General features: G+C 36.1%; 1 protein-coding gene across 3 annotated transcripts; it reads right to left on the bottom strand.

Annotated features, from left to right (window-relative positions):
* Window positions 1–266: 266 nt before the first annotated feature.
* Window positions 267–17871, bottom strand: LOC125681784 (nose resistant to fluoxetine protein 6-like). 3 transcript variants are annotated; one of them, XM_048921999.2, is made up of 17 exons: window positions 17042–17871; window positions 14274–14467; window positions 13777–13873; window positions 13359–13464; window positions 11020–11240; window positions 10357–10524; window positions 9684–9780; window positions 8331–8423; window positions 8008–8164; window positions 5551–5630; window positions 3957–4082; window positions 3679–3799; window positions 2972–3167; window positions 2409–2551; window positions 2170–2297; window positions 918–966; window positions 267–500 (listed from the first exon to the last, which is right to left on the bottom strand). In XM_048921999.2, the coding sequence occupies exons 1-17, from the start codon at window positions 17817–17819 to the stop codon at window positions 495–497; spliced, it is 2760 nt and encodes a 919-aa protein (XP_048777956.2). In that variant the 5' UTR covers window positions 17820–17871; the 3' UTR covers window positions 267–494. The 3 variants fall into 3 exon arrangements, with proteins under 3 accessions (XP_048777956.2, XP_048777957.2, XP_048777958.2); XM_048922000.2 differs by lacking the exon at window positions 918–966 and having other exon boundaries at window positions 17042–17852; XM_048922001.2 differs by lacking the exons at window positions 267–500; window positions 918–966 and adding an exon at window positions 985–1898 and having other exon boundaries at window positions 17042–17852.
* Window positions 17872–19728: the final 1857 nt, after the last annotated feature.

Here is a 19728-nt window from a genome sequence, read left to right on the forward strand (position 1 = left end):
AGTTCCCCAGTACCCAATGCTCGTGGTAAGAGGCAACTAAATGGGGCGCTCCTTCTGATTGTACCGTAAAAAAAAAGCTCAAAGGCTGTAAGCGCCGAGCATAGGTCTAAATTTTGCAACCCTTCACCGGTCTTGGTGACGTCTCCATATGAGTGAAAATTTTTCGAGAGGTACGTTAAACAATATACAATCAATCAACCATATATATGAAATCAAACACTTATTTGCGTATCGTAGAAAGTATACAAAGAAAACATACTCAGATGGAAAGCTTTTTGAAATCTTTATTTCACTGAGAGAAAATATGATACAGCATGTCAATCAGCATGTAATATTTATCAAGACAATCTAGAGAATTCTTAAAAAGGATATAGTTAGACTCCCGCCTACAGAGGTGTTCCCTGTAGTGATTAGCCTGTGTGTGCATCCGTCCGTCCCAACAAACGCTTTTCTAAAGTTTTGGCTATCACTGCAAATGCTTTTCCAGACTTTTATCAGAGCTATTGAATTGAAAATGTATGCATGGACTTATATCATTGGGTTACAGATCAAGTTTGAGTTTGGGCTTTGTTGATATTTTTGAAAGAGTTATGAACCTTGAACTTAGCAAACTTCGGGGATTTAACAGTTTTCCGCTTTGGTTTGGATATCCCTGCAGCTATTGAAAATTTATGAATAGATTGGACTTTTTTGGTTGATTTTATATAGAGTTGTGGACCTTACACTTAGTAACTATGCCTAGTAGCAGCTTACAACTGTTGAAAAGAGAATCGATGAAAATTTTAACTCTCTTTATATGTGCTTGCATCATGCACATTTTCTCATCCAAAGTACCTCAGTTTTCATGTTGAATTATAAATATTTGAATTTGATGCCATATAATTAGAAAAACGATGCTACTAAAAATAAGCACAAACCTGATACTTTATTGAGTTAAACACCACTCTGATTCCACGCAAAAGTACTCTGAAGTTGAAATTAAAGATATGCTAGAGTTCCCCATGGACAATATCTTCGTGGTCTTTGGTGATCAGGTTTTCCAACACTCTGTTGGAATTCCCATGGGCATGAATTATGCTCCTTTCTTAACTGACCTGTTTCTATATTCATATGAAGCAGAATTTATTCAAAAACTTATACGCATGGAGAAGAAATCTCTTGCTGTGGCCTTCAATTCGACACATAGATATATCGACATTTTATCTATTAACAATGATAACTTTCATTCTTATGTCGATTCGATATATCCCTGTGAGCTCGAAATAAAAGACACAACAGAGTCGTCCACTTCTGCTTAATACTTAGATATTTTATTGAAAGTAGACATTAACGGTAAACTGACAACTCAACTGTATGACAAACGGGATGATTTCAGCTTCTCCATCGTCAGCTTCCAATATTTATTTAGCAATATTCCATTATCACCTGCATATGGTGTTTATATCTCTCAACAGATTCGATACGCAAGGGCGTGTTCTGCGTATAGTCAGTTTTTAAATCGAGGCAAGCTACTGACAAACAAGTTGATGGTACAGGGGTTTCAACAGTCTCGATTGAAGTCAGCATTTCGCAAATTCTATGGTCGTTATAACGATCTAGTTCGTCAATACAACCTATCATTGGGTCAAAATCCTGTCCGACATGTTTCATACCAATTGTTAGGCCGTTCTTGGCACACTGATTTTGACTACGGATAACTCCGTTTACCTGATCAGGATATAGGGCTCACGGCGGGTGTGACCGGTCGACAGGGGATGCTTACTCCTCCTAGGTACCTGATTCCACCTCTGGTGTATCCAGGGGTCCGTGTTTGTCCAACTATCTATTTTGTATTGCTCATAGGAGTTATGAGATTGATCACTGTTCGTTATCTTCACCTTTGATGTGGGGTCTGATATCTGATGGGGAAAGCAGATCAAAGATGATAAAGTATTCACACATTCTTTTCTTCAATTCCATTTGAAATTTAATATGGTTTTCTCATACAGATACACTTTTAAGTAAATATCGAGCATTACAAACATAGAACTGTTCTTGTTGGGTTTGCCCATTTCGTTGAAGATATGCACAACATACTACTTAGAAGAGGTTTTTAATTCACTAAAAATAAATGAATTATCCAATTTTGAATACAGATCTCGAATTATCAGGAAATCTGTCATTATTTACTTGGCCTCCTTTTTGTCGCGACTTGAGAACATGACTTTCTCGAGTCCCATGAACGGTGATTCAAATGTGATGGATAAGATAAAGGCCATTCCATAAGAAACGACCAGATTGGCGAGGAAGATGTACACCTGCCAAATAAAAGAATATCATATATATATATATATATGTGTGTGTGTATTTGAAATCGTAATGAAACACTTGGCAGATGTTCATAATTCATGGAATATTGCAGTACTTACGAAGTCCAGATCAGACAAATAGAACGGGAAGTTCCTGTTGAGGTAGTACACATACATGACCAAGGGATGTACCAAATAGGCGCAGTAAGTCAACCGAGAAAGAGGCACAAAGGCTTTCCACGACAGTAAGGTGTTAATGTAACCTGCAAGCAAAGCACACCATTACATATCGAACTATTGCAAAAATATTCCTATCAAAAAGTTTGTAGGAAGTTGCCTAAATTACTTAAACGTATTATATTTGGCGTGTACGATATTTGGCGGAAATCGTTTTTTCAACAAGTTATCATAGATTTGATTTAGCGCATTCCTGAATTACTTTAAACATCTAGATTTACGGATGGCATTTAGCGATGTACTTGATTTAGCGGAAGCTGCGTTCCTCCAAAAGCGCTAAATAGAATACAAAGCCAAATGTAATACATTTACAGTATCAATGAAGTAAAACTTCGTTTGATAAAATTGAAGAAACTGCTTCTTAATATAGCTACATGTAAATTTCAAACTATACATTCAGTACGAACAATAATTTGTTGCCCAGAATCTAATCCAAAAATAGTTACCGCCATTGCCGGTGGCACAAGCGAAGATGACCCAGCAGACAGCGGCACCCCACACTGTCCTGTTGACGGCGTTATACAGGGCGGTGACCTCTTTAGACAGTTCAACAGGATTATCAGGCTTCACTGTGTCGTAAATACCATACAGAACAGCACTGGCCGAGGCCGCCGCCACTACCCACCCCAACAGGTTTACAAACTGTAAAACAATATCAGAACTGGTACTCATATATTTCGCAATTTCAGTGACTTATAGGTACGCAGTACAAGAAAAAAAGATTGTTATATAATCGGTACTTGAAAATTTTAAGCCTTGTCATAGGGTATTAACTCATGTTCCAACTTGAGCTTCTGAGATTTGTTAGAACACTGAATGATCAGTAAAACTAAGCATCATTTTGTACGTTAGATACAATGTACATGTTCTTGTGCAGGTTTTTTTATATGAAGAATTAGATTTCTCTGTCCCTCTTTCAGGTATTGCGTTGAAAATGTAGGGGAAGATATAACTGTTACAAAATATAAGTAGAAAAATGATTGAAGATACCTATTTAAATGTACGAAAATGCACAGAAAATAGTAACCCAAGAAGTATGTGGGTGACAAAAATACTCGTCCATTTTATGATTTGAACATATATCCCACCCTTTTTCTAGATCATTCCATCGACTGAGAACTTAGTCCACGTAGTTGACATTTTATATACTTACGATATTCATTCGACATTTGCATTTGGTGATGTAGAGTAGGTAACCTGTGATCACACCACAAATGTAGGGCCCCATACGACACCATGGAACAATGTAATAGTCCTCGAAGAAAGAAAGTCGACTACAAAACAAGGAATGGATTTATCCTTTCTCTCATATCTTCAATGTTTCTGTACATTCTTTAAATTATTGAAAACTACAGCGAATATAAGGTTTTATATTGAGTATATTTGCTCTGAAGATTAGATGGTCAAAAGAGATTTGTTACGTCCTCTTACTCTGCATCTTTTGGTCCTCCACCATCCGTATGAAGTGGGAGGTTATTCACATAACTGATCACCCCAGGAGTGATGGTAAAAATCAGCAGAAATACGGCACTGACCATGGCGCCCACTATTTTATTACTGAAATACACATATAAATTTAACGACGAAAAACGAAATTTAAAAAATCAGCATAGTTCTATGTAAGGTGATGATAACGAACAGTGATCAATCTCATAACTCCTACAAGCAATACAAAATAGATAGTTGGGCAAACACGGACCTCTGGACACACCAGAGGTGGGATCAGGTGTCTAGGAGGAGTAAGCATCCCGCTAATTATATTCAGATTTGTAAATGCCGCTCTTTATATCATAGGACAGTGGAATTTACAAGTGTAATTTTCAAGGAATGTATATACTATTATCTATATATAGGTTCTTAGTATTTGCATTTGTAGGTCACCTGAGTCACTTTGGTGACATGTTGCGATTGGAAGCTGTCCATCGTTATCCATTGTGCTTTAACATTTTAACGTTATCAATTTCTTCTCTGAAATTACGTGGTATTTTTCATCAACTTTGGTATTTAAAAAATTATGGGTAGGAGATCTAAATTGTGAATATTATGGTCATGGTATCTGAAGAGGGTGGGTTGAAAACCTCGATACATGTATTGTCTTTGAAAATTAACCTCTTTACTACAGTAAATCTAGTAGACAAACCGTGTGTATAGGCCAAGTCATGATGAGCAAGGATGCTTCTACCAAAATTGTGAAACTTCTTGTACCGGTGCTAGGGTGGGAATTTATAGTTCATTCAAAAAATGCATTAATCAGTTAAGATTATCCTTTTTACCCCTGCATAGCTTGTAGAAAAGGTATATGCATGGTTATTAGAGCATGGAGTCTTCTATCAAAATGGCAAAATTCCTGACTCAGGGGTCAAACTCTAAGGTGGGGCCAAAGTTTTAAATGCATTTACTACTGTAGTATTTTGAAAACCTACATCTATGCATTACTTTAGTGCATTGTGAAGAAATAGTATTTAGCTCTCTTACAAAGTTGTAAAATTTCCTACCCCATGGCCAGGGGTTCGGGTCTGAGGGCAGGCCAAAATGGTTGTATAGTTAAAATGCATTATCTTTAAAACTGTAAAAATCTTCGTCTTTACGGTTGTAAGTTTCCTATCCTTGGGCCAGTGGTTCGGGTCTGAAGGCAAGGCCAAAATATGTATCATGAGTTAACTTTGCTACCTCCCCGCCAGGAGTTTAGGCTCTAACACACAGCAAAGTAGTTAATAAACATTCTTATTTCTTTCGTGCTTTGTCACAAAATAATACATCTATAATTATTTTATAAAAATATGAAAACTAGAACAAAAATTGTGAAAATCATTACCCTTATACCAGTTGTATTGGGGGAAAATCAGTACAGGGATTTTTTTTCATGATAAGAACAAATTATTTTCAGTTTTTTAATAATTAACGCCTTTTTTCGATTTAGTTGTTCATTCAAGAGGTGTTGCAATTTTCTCACATAATTATAAAAGCTCATAGGTCTCTTGTTACAATATGCCACAAGAACAAACGTAAAAGTTGTATTACTTACAAGTAGAATGGCACAATCATTAGTGGACTTAAGATGTAGAACTGCATGTCGTTATTCAGATACCAGGACCAACCCAAACACTGTTAATTATCAAAATGTAAAAACTTTATGTCATTAAAGGTGAAGATAACGAGCAGTGATCAATCTCATAACTCCTATAAGCAATACAAAATAGATAGTTGGACAAGCACGGACCCCTGGACACACCAGAGGTGGGATCAGGTGCCTAGGAGGAGTAAGCATCCCCTGTCGATAGGTCACATCCGCCGTGAGCCCTATATCTTGATCAGGTAAACAGAGTTATCCACAGTCAAAATCAGTGTGCCAAGAACGGCCTTACAATTGGTATGAAACACGTCAGACAGCATTTGACCCAATGATAGGTTGTATTGACGAACTAGATCGTTATAACGACCATAGAATTTGCGAAATGCTGACTTCAATCGAGACTGTTGAAACCCCTGTATCATCAACTTATTTGTCAGTAGCTTGCCTCGATTTGAAAACTGACTATACGCAGAAAAAACTGTGTTGTATCGAATCAGTTGAGATATATAAACACATATGCAGGTGACAATGGAATATTGCTACATAGATATGGGAAGTTGACGACGGAGAAGCTGAAATCATCCCGTTTGTCATACAGTTGAGTTGTCAGTTTGCCGTTAATGTCTACATTCAATAAAATATCTAAGTATGAAGCAGAAGTGGACGTCTTTGTGGTGTTTTTTTATTTCAAGCTCACAGGGATTGACATATGAATGAAAGTTATTAGACAAAACGTCGTCGATATATCTAAATGTGGAACTGAAATTTTTTCTTCTAGCGTATAGGTTTTTAAATAAATTCTGCTTCATATGAATATAGAAATAGATCAGCTAACAAAGCAGCACAATTCGTGCCCATGGGAATTCCAACAGACTGTTTGAAGATATGATCACCAAAGACCACGAAGATATTGTCAATGAGGAACTCTAGCATATTTCAACTTCCAAGTACTTGTGCGTGGAATCAGAGTGGTGTTTAACAAAATAAGTTTTTGGATGACTGATCACTAGACATGATTCAAAAGAACAGGATAAACACTTTTAATTAACAAAATGTGGAACTATGTGTTATTATTCAGATCACCGTTAATTAACAAAATGTAGAATTGTCTGTCTTTATTCAAATACCAGGATAAACACTGCTAATTAACCAAATGTAGAACTGTCTGTCATTATTCAAATACCAGGATAAACATTGTTAATTAACCAAATGCAGAACTGTCTGTCATTATTCAAATACCAGGATAAACATTGTTAATTAACCAAATGTAGAACTGTCTGTCATTATTCAAATACCAAGATAAACATTGTTAATTAACCAAATGTAGAACCGTCTGTCATTATTCAAATACCAGGATAAACATTGTTAATTAACCAAATGTAGAACTGTCTGTCATTATTCAAATACCAAGATAAACATTGTTAATTAACCAAATGTAGAACCGTCTGTCATTATTCAAATACCAGGATAAACATTGTTAATTAACCAAATGTAGAACCGTCTGTCATTATTCAAATACCAAGATAAACATTGTTAATTAACCAAATGTAGAACTGTCTGTCATTATTCAAATACCAGGATAAACATTGTTAATTAACCAAATGTAGAACTGTCTGTTATTATTCAAATACCAGGATAAACATTGTTAATTAATAAAATGTAGAACTGTCTGCCATTATTCAAATACCAGGATAGACATTGTTAATTAACAAAACGTTGAACTGTCTGTCATTATTCAAATACCAGGATAAACACTGCTAATTAACAAAACTTAGAACTGTATACCAACATTCAGATACTAGGACCAACCCAAACAATGTTAATGAACAAAATGTAAAAATTGTAGTTGATTATTCAGATACCAGGACAATCACTGTTGATTAACAAAACGTAGAACTGTCCGTCTTTATTCAAATACCAGGGCAAACATTGTTAATTAACAAAACGAGGAACTGTATCTCATTATTAAGATAACAGGATAATCACTATCAATTAACAAAATCAATTCAGCAATTGATTATTGAACCTAATCAAATTGATGTCGACATTAAAACATGATATACTAGCTTTTACCGTGTATAATTCACAATTTCATATCATGATTCAGATAGCAGAACAAACACTGTTAATTAACAAAACGTAGAACTGTATGCCAATATTCAGATACAAGGACAAACACTATTAATTAATAAAATCATTCAGCAATTATTTCTCAATATTTATCTTAAATCTAATCATATTGACGTAGACAATAAATCATTAACCATACATCATTGGTAAAGACTATGGTCCCCTTTCCGATGCACCATTTTTTGACTACCCAACAAACCTACAGACGGCAGACTGTCATTACAAATTCTACAGGTACTAGATAGGGTGTATGACGTATGGACTGTTCACATGATTTACCAAGTCTTTTATTCCAAAGAAGTTGTCGATGTATAGAAAGTTTTTCCACCATACTCTCTTACAAGTCTCATCTGCATTGGTTTTATTGGGTCCAAAAATCAGGTGGGGGTAAATTGTAACGTACATGCCAATCACCATCATGTAAACTGGGGTTAGTCTGGTGAAAACAGAAAACGAAAGAATTTTACAATATATAAAAAGTATGCCATTCAATTGTAGATGATAATATGTAGTTCCTATAATATCTTATCAACATAAACGATCAGTGAAGTGGAATGATCAATTTTAAATTTTGAACATATCAAAGCAAACAACATTATTACCTCCAAAATCGATGGAAGTAGAAGAGAAACCAGTTGATCCGCCCCTTGGTTTTGCTCATTTGTTTTAGTAACAAGTATGAAGTCAACAAACCACTGAAAATAGACATAATTTATATAAAATTTCTCTGAGAAAATAAATATCAGTATTTTTACAATGCTAAAAACTATGGAGCATCAAATCAACAAAAACTGAAATACTTGAAGATATTTTTTAAAAGTTTTTAAAGATATCATGGACTAATTTGATGACTGCAACAATTGATTTAAATATTTCTTCAAAAAATTAATGGTATCTTCAAATCTAAATTATTGTACATATAAATTAAAATGTTGATAGCAGATTATGGTGAATTGAATTATTGTTCTTTTCAAATGAATTGATGATATCAACAATTGAATTGATGCGTGCTATAATTCAATTGAAGAGAGCAATTATTCAATTAATGCATTTATTGAATTGATGAAAACAATAATTAATTTGATGTGCGCATCAATTCAATTATTACCTACAATAATTAATTGATGCATGAAAGGTGAAGATAACGAACAGTGATTAATCTTATAACTCCTACAAGCGATACAAAATAGATAATTGGGCACACCAGAGGTGGGGTTAGGTGCCTAGGAGGAGTAAGCATCCCCTGTCGACAGGTCACACCCGCCGTGAGCCCTATATCTTGATCACATAAACGGAGTTATCCGTAGTTAAAATCAGTGTACATGCATCAAATCAATAACTCCACTTAATAATTCAATAGATGCGCGAATAAATTCAGTTCAATTATTACCCGCAATAAGTAATTGATGCATGCATCAAATCATTGATTGCGCACATTAATTCAATAAATGTGCGTATCAATTAAATTGATGAGAGTAATTATTGATTTGATGCGCACACCAATTGAATTATTGCGTGCAATGATTGAATTAATGATACCTTCAAATAATTAATGATATCTTCAATTATTTGCGTTTATGTTAATTTAGCTCTCGATATAAAGCCGGTGACTGTGGCTCAGGGATAATTAAAGCGATTGCTTCGTGATTGGGAGGTTGTAGGGTCATGGTCATGGTCGTATAAAATCTAAAACGTAAAATTAGATATAGTAACTGCTTCTTTGCCAAATGCTTGGTATTTTGAGCTGAGATTCGCGGGTTTTTTGGACGATATATTAAAACCGAGGTTCCATGTCGCTACAGGCGTTGGTACCTTAAAGAACCATCATTGCTACGCCTCCGAGCGTCGTGCACACATTTAGATTTAAATCCGTTGTACTTCACTTACAGCTGGTGACATCTAAATGTGAGTAAAAAGAACAGAGAGCAAACAAGTAAACGATGCTAAAACATTACCTGAGAACGAAGAATGTATCAACGGCAACCAAGGCATTGAAAATGGCCTGGGACGAGACACGACCGAGAAATTCTGCGTAATATGTCAGAAAATTGGCTGCAATTAGAATTATAAGTTATTCAGTATGTTTAATTATATGCATCAGACAATACCATACCTTACACTGAAGTATCTCCACAAATCATCTATCACACTAGTCGCTTACCATGGACATAAGATTGGTGTTAAAGATGGGATATCAATATATTTTGAATTAATCCATCCTTTAATTTGCAATGAAAATGATTATATATATATATATATATATATATATATATAAAGCACAGAAATAGCAATGAACTCTTAAATGAACATAACTGCCCTAAGTGAAGAAATATTTACTATAAAGCACAGAAAATTTCACTTTATTTGGATACCCACTTCCGCCCCATCCCGGGGTTGAACTCACGACCCGCGGAACCAAATCTCCTAGCAGCGTGTAACCAACGCGCTAGACCGCTCGACCATCTAGGCAAGTCAAAAACTTGCTTTCGATGACGATGGAATTCTCGCCATGCTGTCACACGCTACACGGTCATTGAGAATGGAAATGGAATACAGTTATTTAACGTACATTTAAGAGGATCATACATGATACACATTGCATATGTATATAATTAAAACGATCCTTACATGTATTGCCCAGTATGAAGGCAATGGTGTGGCCCAAGATGACCCAACTCATACTGAGAAATCGGATCCCGTTGACGGCTGTTAGACTTCCTTTGGGTTGGGAAGTACCCAGAATCTTCTTGCCGTTGGTGTAGGCGCTGAAGGACAGAATAATTCGCCCGAAGATACCTGAAAGTGATTGGCTCGATTCAATAGTAAATCTTTGTCTCGTCCTACCTATGTATACCACATACAAACTAACCATCCTGTGTTGAATCAGCGGGCTGTCTAAAGAACGCCTATATATAAAGAAACACTCAATTTCAGGTTTGTAGAATCGGGATGGGGCAACAATCATTTTTCTTTATTTTGTAATGCAAATAACGATAATTTGGGTGACTGTCCACCCCCATTCCCATCCCCACTATTTTCAATAGTGGTATAGAGAATGAAAAGAATGTAACATTGATAGTTATAAAATAAAGAAAAATTTTAGTCAATCAATCATAGTAGAAGATTGCAACCCTCGCAAATTAAGAATTTGAAAACTTCCAATCTTATTCTCAGGTGCACCCCCCCCCTTGGAAAAACGATGATACGTGCCTGATTTTCGAAATATTGGGACTGTGTACAGGTATTAAGATGTATGAGTAAGAATTTGTTATAACTGATTGATAACTGTACTTGGATTGTGTTTATTCTGAGGTTTGGGTTGTTGGATCACTTGGATCTCTCCATTTTCCGCCCTGAGTTTGTAGTTACTGTCAGACGAGTTACTGCTAGTGTCGATTGGTTTCTCGTTGTCCGCCTCCTTACGTGAACCTTTTATTTTAGGCCAGACAACGATGATGACGTCATACAACGTTCCCGTCACGATGAGGATCAGAAAGACAATTAAGATGATACTGAAAGAAAACATACCTTAATCATGGACATTATTTTACAGGTGAAGAAGGAATTTAGTATACGATATAAATATCAATGTCAAGGAAAAAGTCCAATCTAATTAAAATCATACTTCTTAGATCCGCTCCGTATACTCTGCGTAAGAATATCTGACATAATCCGAAACGGGGTCATGTTCAGATGAACTTTATATCAGGCAATCAGCGCGTCGGCTTTGAAACCGTCGGTGTCAATCGGAACTCCTCGAATGTCTCGCGCACTCGACATAGATCTCGGATGCAATACAATGGCATCCATGAGTGAATTTAATGCATTGTCAACTATGACGTCACAGCCTACTGCACTACGTTATGTACGTCATAGCTATCAATGGATACCATCGTATTACATCCGATATCACCGCATTCCTAAAAACCTCGTGGCGTCTTTGTTTATCTCCAGTGCCTAAACCGGAAGTTACGTAAATTCGAGGCTCTCTCGCCCTATTTCGAGTGCGCGAGACATTCGAGGAGTTCCGATTGCCGTCGGTGTTTACAATTCAAGGAAAACGGCTGCGATTGTTTGGTTTGAAAGAAAACACATCACAGTTAGATGTGACGCCACAATGCACCGTTTACGTCGACTGGCGTTATATTCCTCGCGTTAATTAAGTAAACTATTTTGAAAACTATTCAAATTGTACCCATCCCTATTCATACATAAATCGCAATTCACAATTAATTTGATTTGGGTGTATTTTATCTTGTACGTTTTGTTGTTTGTATGGACGGAATAGATTAGGCATTATTGCGAAAGTTTAAATTCCTTATATGAGAATATACAATTTTATAGTGTGCAATAAACTTCGTGGGAAAGCGATTACTGCAACTTGTTTACGAATTGCCGGGATCCGCCTGAATAGCCATCATTGTCTGTATGGCACAATCTGACTGGCTGATCGTTCTCATGAATATTCCAAACAAAAGGTCATGTGGACATGACCCCCAATGGGGTTATGTCAGATCCTATTATAGCGATTGTGAGCGTATCTTAGGATGTAAAACTTATACGGTTCCAATTTTGATGCACCAGATGCGCATTTCGACAAATAATGTCTCTTCAGTGATGCTCAACCGAAATGTTTGAAATCCGAAATAACTATGAAGTTTTAGGGCTAAATATAGCCAAAAACAGCGTGCCAAAAAAAGTGGAGCCATATTCGTCCAAGGATAAGAGCTATGCATGAGGGAGATAATCCTTAATTTTGAAATGAATTTCTAAATTTTATAACAGCAATTAAATACACATCCGTATTTTCAAGCTAGTAACGAAGTACTTAGCTACTGGGCTGTAGAGACCCTCGGGGACTAACAGTCCACCAGGAGAGGCCTCGACCCAGGGGTCATAATGTAAAACTTATACGGTACCAATTTTGATGCACCGGATGCATTTTCTTATATTAATTTATTCGGCTCATACTAACCTTGATCATTTACATAACGATGAAATTTATATTTTAAGTTGCTAAATAACATGTATCGATATAGATAAGTGGTATAAGCTATCAAATACATTATTTTTTTTAAATTCAGAGGGAAATTAAAGGCACACAGCGATGCTTGATGCAGACATTGATACATGTTATACATAAAATGAAATTTTGTAAAATGCTTTGTAATTGTTTCCAGGAATTTTCAGTTTTAAATTCTGACTACTAACATGGTTCAAACCGTTGAAAATGCTGAATTCGTGAGATCACTGGTGCTATAAACAGTGATGAAATAGAAATGCTTCATGAATGATGAAGAAAGAAACCCACACGATTCATGTTGATGCAGTACGGCATTTTTCGTGATATATTTTTGGCACACGAAAGCATCAATCCACACTACTTTGAACGGGAACCTCATTAACGAGCAATATTTCAATGGAATATCATCGAATTTGCACAATATCCCGCTATATAATTTCTATGATGAACTGCTTCGATATTGTGGTAATCGTTATCACATTCTTTAAAATGTTTAAGCTCTCTATGCTTTCAGGTAAATGAGGCTAAGACCTTAAATGTAAAAAAAAAACAAAAAAAACCCAGTCTTTCCCTACACTGAATATAAAAGTCCACACTGCTTACTCACACGACTATTTTGTCACTGGTCTCCAGCTGATCATCCTCTACTGGAGTTGGGCAGTTTATTGGATAGGCTGTCACTGTGCTATTGCCAAGCGGTATGTTGGACAGAACTAGAAAGAAACAACGTAACATATATTGTGCCCCCTCCTCACAGAAAGGATGAGGGAGAAAAGGGTGAGAAAGAGAGAGAGAAAAAAATTCTAATTTAAGATTTGAAGCGATATCTTCAACCCTTTTGAAATTCTCATCCCCAGCCCTTGAGCCACTAGGAATCTTCAAGTGATACAAAATCTCTAGATATGGTCATCCCAACTCAGATACGAAATTATTTATATCTAGCATCGGTGCTCCCTTCAAATAACACCCTTATTGCAGTATTCTTTTCATATTTAGAATCCATGTTTCTATCCACATAAACTTACATGCATTGACAACCTTGACAAGGTCATCACTGCTGCAGGACTTAGGGAAGCACATTCCTGCTTTGATGGCGCCGGGATTTTGCATTGCCGAAAGAAACTAAGGAATGAAAAACTAAAATTATGTAAGTACTTATAAGTGTATGCATTGTTCATAAACAACGGGTATATATATTCATTGCTTTCCATTTCCACTTTTGCGAAACTGTTGATTAAAATATTGCCAGTTTTGGAATGTATAGAAGTCATGACCCTTTGATTGATACTATTGTAAATGGATGATTAGAGGTGAAAAGGTTGATTAAATGCATCCTATTGCTTTATCATGGGTAAAAATACGTAGAGCAGGCTTTTATCGTGTGACAGTTCGTTATATTTACTTTTTCTGTAGTTCGTTTTTGGTAGCGATCAATTAGCAAAGTAGACAGACTAGATTTAATAGAAAGCGCTGTCGCTACTAACGTGATAATTTCAAACAAAACCAAAGGTGTGATACAAACCCCTTTGACCGCAGGCGGTAGTGGAAGATTCAGGGACACGGTGCAATATTGTCCATTGACAGGGGGTTGAGTTGTTGGTAGAATCCCGAACGCTTCTAAAGTTGTGACGTCGCTGTAACACTCGTCATAGGAGCCATACCAGTTCAAATCCAGGTTCATAACACCTGTGGGTATTTTAGCTGATGCATCCAACACTGAAAAGGAAAGCATAGATAAAAAAAAAGACTACTGCTATTGGTCTGTGGCTGTCGTCTTGCGTTGTCCGTCGTGCGTTAACAATTAAACATTTTTACTACCTTGTTCAAAAATGCTTTAAATTGACACATTTTAAAAAAATCTTCTCTACCACTGCGAATCTGTAAGAACATGTTGAGCATTTCTATTATCCTCAGGCTTCTGACTCTAGGTCGGGGCCAAACTTGGCATGTAGTGTTTATATGTAAAACATTTGAAGGCTATCTTCTTTAAAGAGACTCGTTAACGTTTTTTAAAAATGTTTTTCATTTTAGATGTTTTTAAAAACATTAGAATTACTGTAAATCTCATTTGACGTTGACAACCAAAGCTTGGATCTGATAAGAGCAATATGTTAGCCTTAACTCAGACTTATGTAAACATGCCTCGAGCCTTGTTTATGTTTATAAACAAAGCAGCGAAATATCGATTGTTTAATTTAAAGTAACTTTATTTTGCACAGCCACAAATTTTACTTCATCATATGGCATATTTTACGTAAAGAATACTTGAAATATGATATATATCATATATTTATATTGATAACCATATTTTTCGTTAAAAGTGAAAAACTAAATTTTGGTAAAAATTGTGAATCAATCCCTTTAATGCCATTGATACTAAATTGAAACTAAACAGATAATCAAATGGAGTAGGTAGCCCTTTACCAAAATTGTACGTTATAAAGATCCCAGGGGTAGTGCTCTTGGAACCAGGGTGAGGCCTAAATTATCATAGTGATTATTTTGTTTATCATTTGAAAGACTTCTTTAATTTTGTTGATGCTATATAAAAACTAAATGCATATTTAGGAGAAGCAGAGAGGGATTTATTAAAATTTTGAATTATGCAATCCCAGGGTTCTAACACTAGGGCGGGTTCAGAATAGCCATATGGTGTTAATCTAACATATATCATATCATGTAAAGTCTTTCATCTGTGTGGGAACTTTAGAGGGGTGTTACTTCTGCTGGATATTAGAATTTATCTGAGATATGCAGAACAGGAAAAGCATTATCTATTCCATAGCCCCTGAGACTAGTTATACTATAAACCAATACCAGGTGACCAAAGAAGCCGGTGGGCCTCTTGATGCTACAACTTGCATATTGGACATAGTTTGACCATACGAAGGTCCACGTGTTCTTCCAAGGGAATCTAGGATAATTAGGACCATTAAAGACATAACGTGTGTGATAGCTTACAAATACATGCCACATAGGCAGTTTATACACAAGTCATTGTAGGGGTCTTTAACAGAGGAAAGTTAATGTCAAATTTTGTTTCTTTGTGTAGTGTAAATAGATTGAAGGAATCGGACAGCGGGTTCATTTATATCTCCTCTCTCCCTCCTATCGATTTCTCTCTCCTTTTCTTTCACCCCCTCAGTTCTTGTTGCCCTATCCGACCTTACAGTATCAAAATTCATTCCTACATCACCTACATATGGAGTCTGCATTGATATTTTTCTATGTTGTTAATCCCCTAACGGTTTGTAAAACCAAAGTGGAATATAGCTTTCTTCTCCATTTGTCCGTCCGTCCCTCTCTCTGACTGTCATTCTCTCCCATTAGTTTTGCAGACTTATTTCTGTTATGCTTGCATGCATTCATTTGAAACTTGCTGTGTAGTTTCAGAGTGGCAAATTACAGATTAAGTTACGCTTGATGGACAAGTTTTAAAGAAATTAGGTGGTTTTTTTTACTCAACGGGATCGGGATGTGTTCCGATGGAAATAGAGATAGTCGACGAACCTCAATCGCTGATTTTGTAAATAAGAACTTCATTAATCTAACATTTCAAGCTCATTAATCGCAAAAGGAACATATCAATGAAGATGTATAGCAAATATGTTAATCCCGCTAGTATGTTTGTGTAGTTGGTGAGCGAAGTCTAATGCATCGGCAGTTCTCTATTCACTGCATTCCTACAATCGGCAGTTCTCTATTCACTGCATTCCTACAATCGGCAGTTCTCTATTCACTGCATTCCTACAATCGGCAGTTCTCTATTCACTGCATTCCTACAATCGGCAGTTCTCTATTCACTGCATTCCTACAATCGGGGGTATTCGATATCAGCCTTCAAACAGTTGATAGTAAGTAGTATGTAGAAGTCCTTTATAAATATACAGATGACGTCATGTGAATGTTATATTGGTGTGTTGTTTTGTGTCCCATTTACATGATTCTTTGAATATTATAAAGTATTATTTGCAAAGGCTATTCCATCCCTGATAATAATTACCGGTACATGCATCCGACAACATTAAACTAATTGGATATTGGTAAGGTGGGTCATAGTTGAAGGTCAAACAATATCAAATGTACATTTTCTCAAATATTTTAAAGTATAGTCGTCAATTAGTGGGGTTGTGCCGGTAAAGGACATGTATTGCTTATGCAATACTTTCAGAATGCTTGTTGGTCAAACAATTTCCAGGCTGTGCCATACATAGTATTACGACTTCGCAACCATATAAAGGTGATTTATCAATTTACCCAAATCTTTCGTATGTTAAGATATATTCTTACTTTTCAGTGCCCATGGTTGTGTCGATTGCAGACCAGAAATCACTCTGACAACATCACTCCGACAATTTGCAGAGGCATTCGTGTATTGCACAATTCCATTCAGGTACAGCATCAGCATTTTCCCCGCAGTACTGGGATCTATGTTACCGCTAGTCAGCTGTTGTGCGATTTTCCCGAAGTCTAATCCGGAGGAGACACCGGTGTTTCCACCACCAAGCATTGAGCCGATGAATTTACCGATGTTAGGATTCTGGAGAATATTCTGGAAGATGTTTCCAAAGCCATCATTTGAAGAGTTGTTTTGGGAACCATTGCTTGGGCCTGAGGAATTGCCATTAGAGGATAAAGATCCCAGAAAATTGTTAAGGATGTTCTGAAAGACATTCCCTAGACCACCATTTGAAATGTTGTTTTGGGAGCTGTTGTTTGTCTCTGGAGCGGTAAAGTTTGAAAGTTCTGAAATAAGATTCTGAAAGAGACCGCTCAAATCGGTTTGGTTGCTTTCCTGATTAGTACTGTTTAAGGCGTTTGGATCCAGCTTGATCTGATTCGCTCGTTTTAGTAGCGAGTGTTTACTCACTTGATCCGTCCATTCTAAAAACTCTTTGGAACTTAGAAATGGTGCAATAGCTTTTTGGCTCTCTATTTTCTGGTGTAAAGTTCCCACTGGATTAATTGCGTAGTCTTGGTAACGGAGGTCACTCCCAGATCCAAAATTACAGACTATTATGAAACTGAGAATGTGCACCACAAAATGTACCCCTTTTATCGGATTCATGGTTAGAAGAGAAATCGAGAGAGAGCGTTTTGCTACCTAGGGTAAGCTTTGTGTGATGTCAATATATAGGGCTTGCATTATCTCTTTCTGACTGGTGATAAATGAACATTCCTCTGTAGTTATACCTTTAATATCAGTGAATCCACAACTAGAATCGAATACATCAAAATATTTTGCAAAATGTTTAAGAGCACTGGGGCGTGATGTCAAAATCCAGTACACAGAATCATTGGCCATACAAGATGTTAATAAAATAAAAATTGTTCTTTGTAAAATATTTAATGGAAATTCTCAATCAGTTAGATTGCGGTTAGTTGGATTATGAATGTCCTTATTTGCGTATAACTACTTTAATTTACTTAGAAGTCAGACCATTTCCAGTTGAAGAGGATTAAAGCCATGTGACCTTGTTAGATTTCTTTTTCCAATTATGGTTTCTTGGGCTACATTTTCACATAACTAACATTACTCATCCTATAGATAAACAACATGATATATATGACGATTTTGTTATCGTGTATGGCATCAAGCCAGTGTGAAATATTTCAGTTCGACATTCTACATGTTACAAATAGTACATGCAAATCTTGTACAAGGCAATCAAAGAGAATCAATTGAAAACAAATATTTGCCGTGGGTTTTTTTTAAATTGAAATGTTTGTATTTTTTAACTGATTACCGTCACGCAAAAACCACCCTTAAGTGAAAAATATAACTTTTTCACTTTTTAAATGTTTTACATAGAGGAATTTCTCCTCTTTTTGTTGATATGTAGCATTCCATTATAATCCAATGATAATGACATAAAAAATTCCCATCAAACTTCGTAAAAACTTGCATCGAGTCGTTTGACGTCATGATTTTTGGAAATTTACGTTGTATTTCGTTACGTTTTGTGACTGTTTTAAACGTAATCAAAATGCATGAGTCGAGATTTTTTATCATATGATATATAGGTATACATATATCAAAATTCACACAACTATTTAAATTATGACAGATTCAAAATAGGCTAGTTTTTAGAGTCTTTTTTCTTCCTGGATGTTGGGTAAAGGGGGCAACTACGTCCTTATACGGGGCCCTGACAAAAGGGTTAATAAATTTGACTCTTGGAGGCTGACTGACATCTGTATCAACGCATGAATTTAATTCAGAAAGAGAAAATTTAGAAATGTACCAGTATCTTGTTTGGAAATGATTAAGGTATGAATTTTTTTTGGGTTGAGATGGCGAGTCAGCGAATTAAAGTCACCGCACCCCCCCCCCCCCCCCCCAATATCATCCAATACAACGTATCCCCTCTCAAGATTTGTTTTAACAGTCGAAAAAAATCGATGTGTGGTAACATAATTTAAAAAATGTAAATCATTTATGAGAGTTTAATTCAGAAAGAGAAAATTTAGAAATGTCCCAGTACCTTGTTTGGAAATGATTTAGGAATTATTTTTTTATGAGATGGCGAGTCAGCGATTTAAAGTCCCCCCCCCCCCCCCACACACACACATCACCCAATACAACGTATCCCCTCTCACGATTTGTTTTAACAGCCGAAAAAAATCGATATGTGGTAACATAATAAACAAGACTTTTTACAATCCATTTCTTATGTGAAAAAAAAAACCCACAACGTTCTTTTAGCTTATTTTACCTGGCTTATCTGCTAGGAAAACAAATTGTCTGAATTTTCTAATACCCTTCAAGGGAATGAAATAGTTGGATGTCAATGTTTTCCAATCCAGCCATTCTCCATCAGCACCACCGAATACAACCACTTCGTTAATAGATGTCGCGCTTTTTCTGACTGCGGATGCTAACTGATCCAATGAATCAACCTCTGACCTTCTGTATATTTTTATGTAAGCAAACCCGGCGTCCACTAAACCGTTGCCATAGTATCGAACTTGCATGT

The sequence above is a fragment of the Ostrea edulis genome, chromosome 2 (genome assembly GCF_947568905.1).
Source record: "Ostrea edulis chromosome 2, xbOstEdul1.1, whole genome shotgun sequence".
Classification (NCBI taxonomy): domain Eukaryota; kingdom Metazoa; phylum Mollusca; class Bivalvia; order Ostreida; family Ostreidae; genus Ostrea; species Ostrea edulis.

What these genes read in the sequence shown, in the direction of transcription:
- LOC125681784 (XM_048921999.2), bottom strand. Translation starts at nt 17,819, where the DNA reads ATGAATCCGATAAAAGGGGTACATTTTGTGGTGCACATTCTCAGTTTC. An exon ending in TACTTCCATCGATTTTGGAG is followed by an intron (nt 8,165 to 8,330) that starts GTAATAATGTTG and finishes TGTTTTCACCAG; the next exon opens with ACTAACCCCAGTTTACATGA. An exon ending in GCAAATGTCGAATGAATATC is followed by an intron (nt 3,168 to 3,678) that starts GTAAGTATATAA and finishes ATTGTTTTACAG; the next exon opens with TTTGTAAACCTGTTGGGGTG.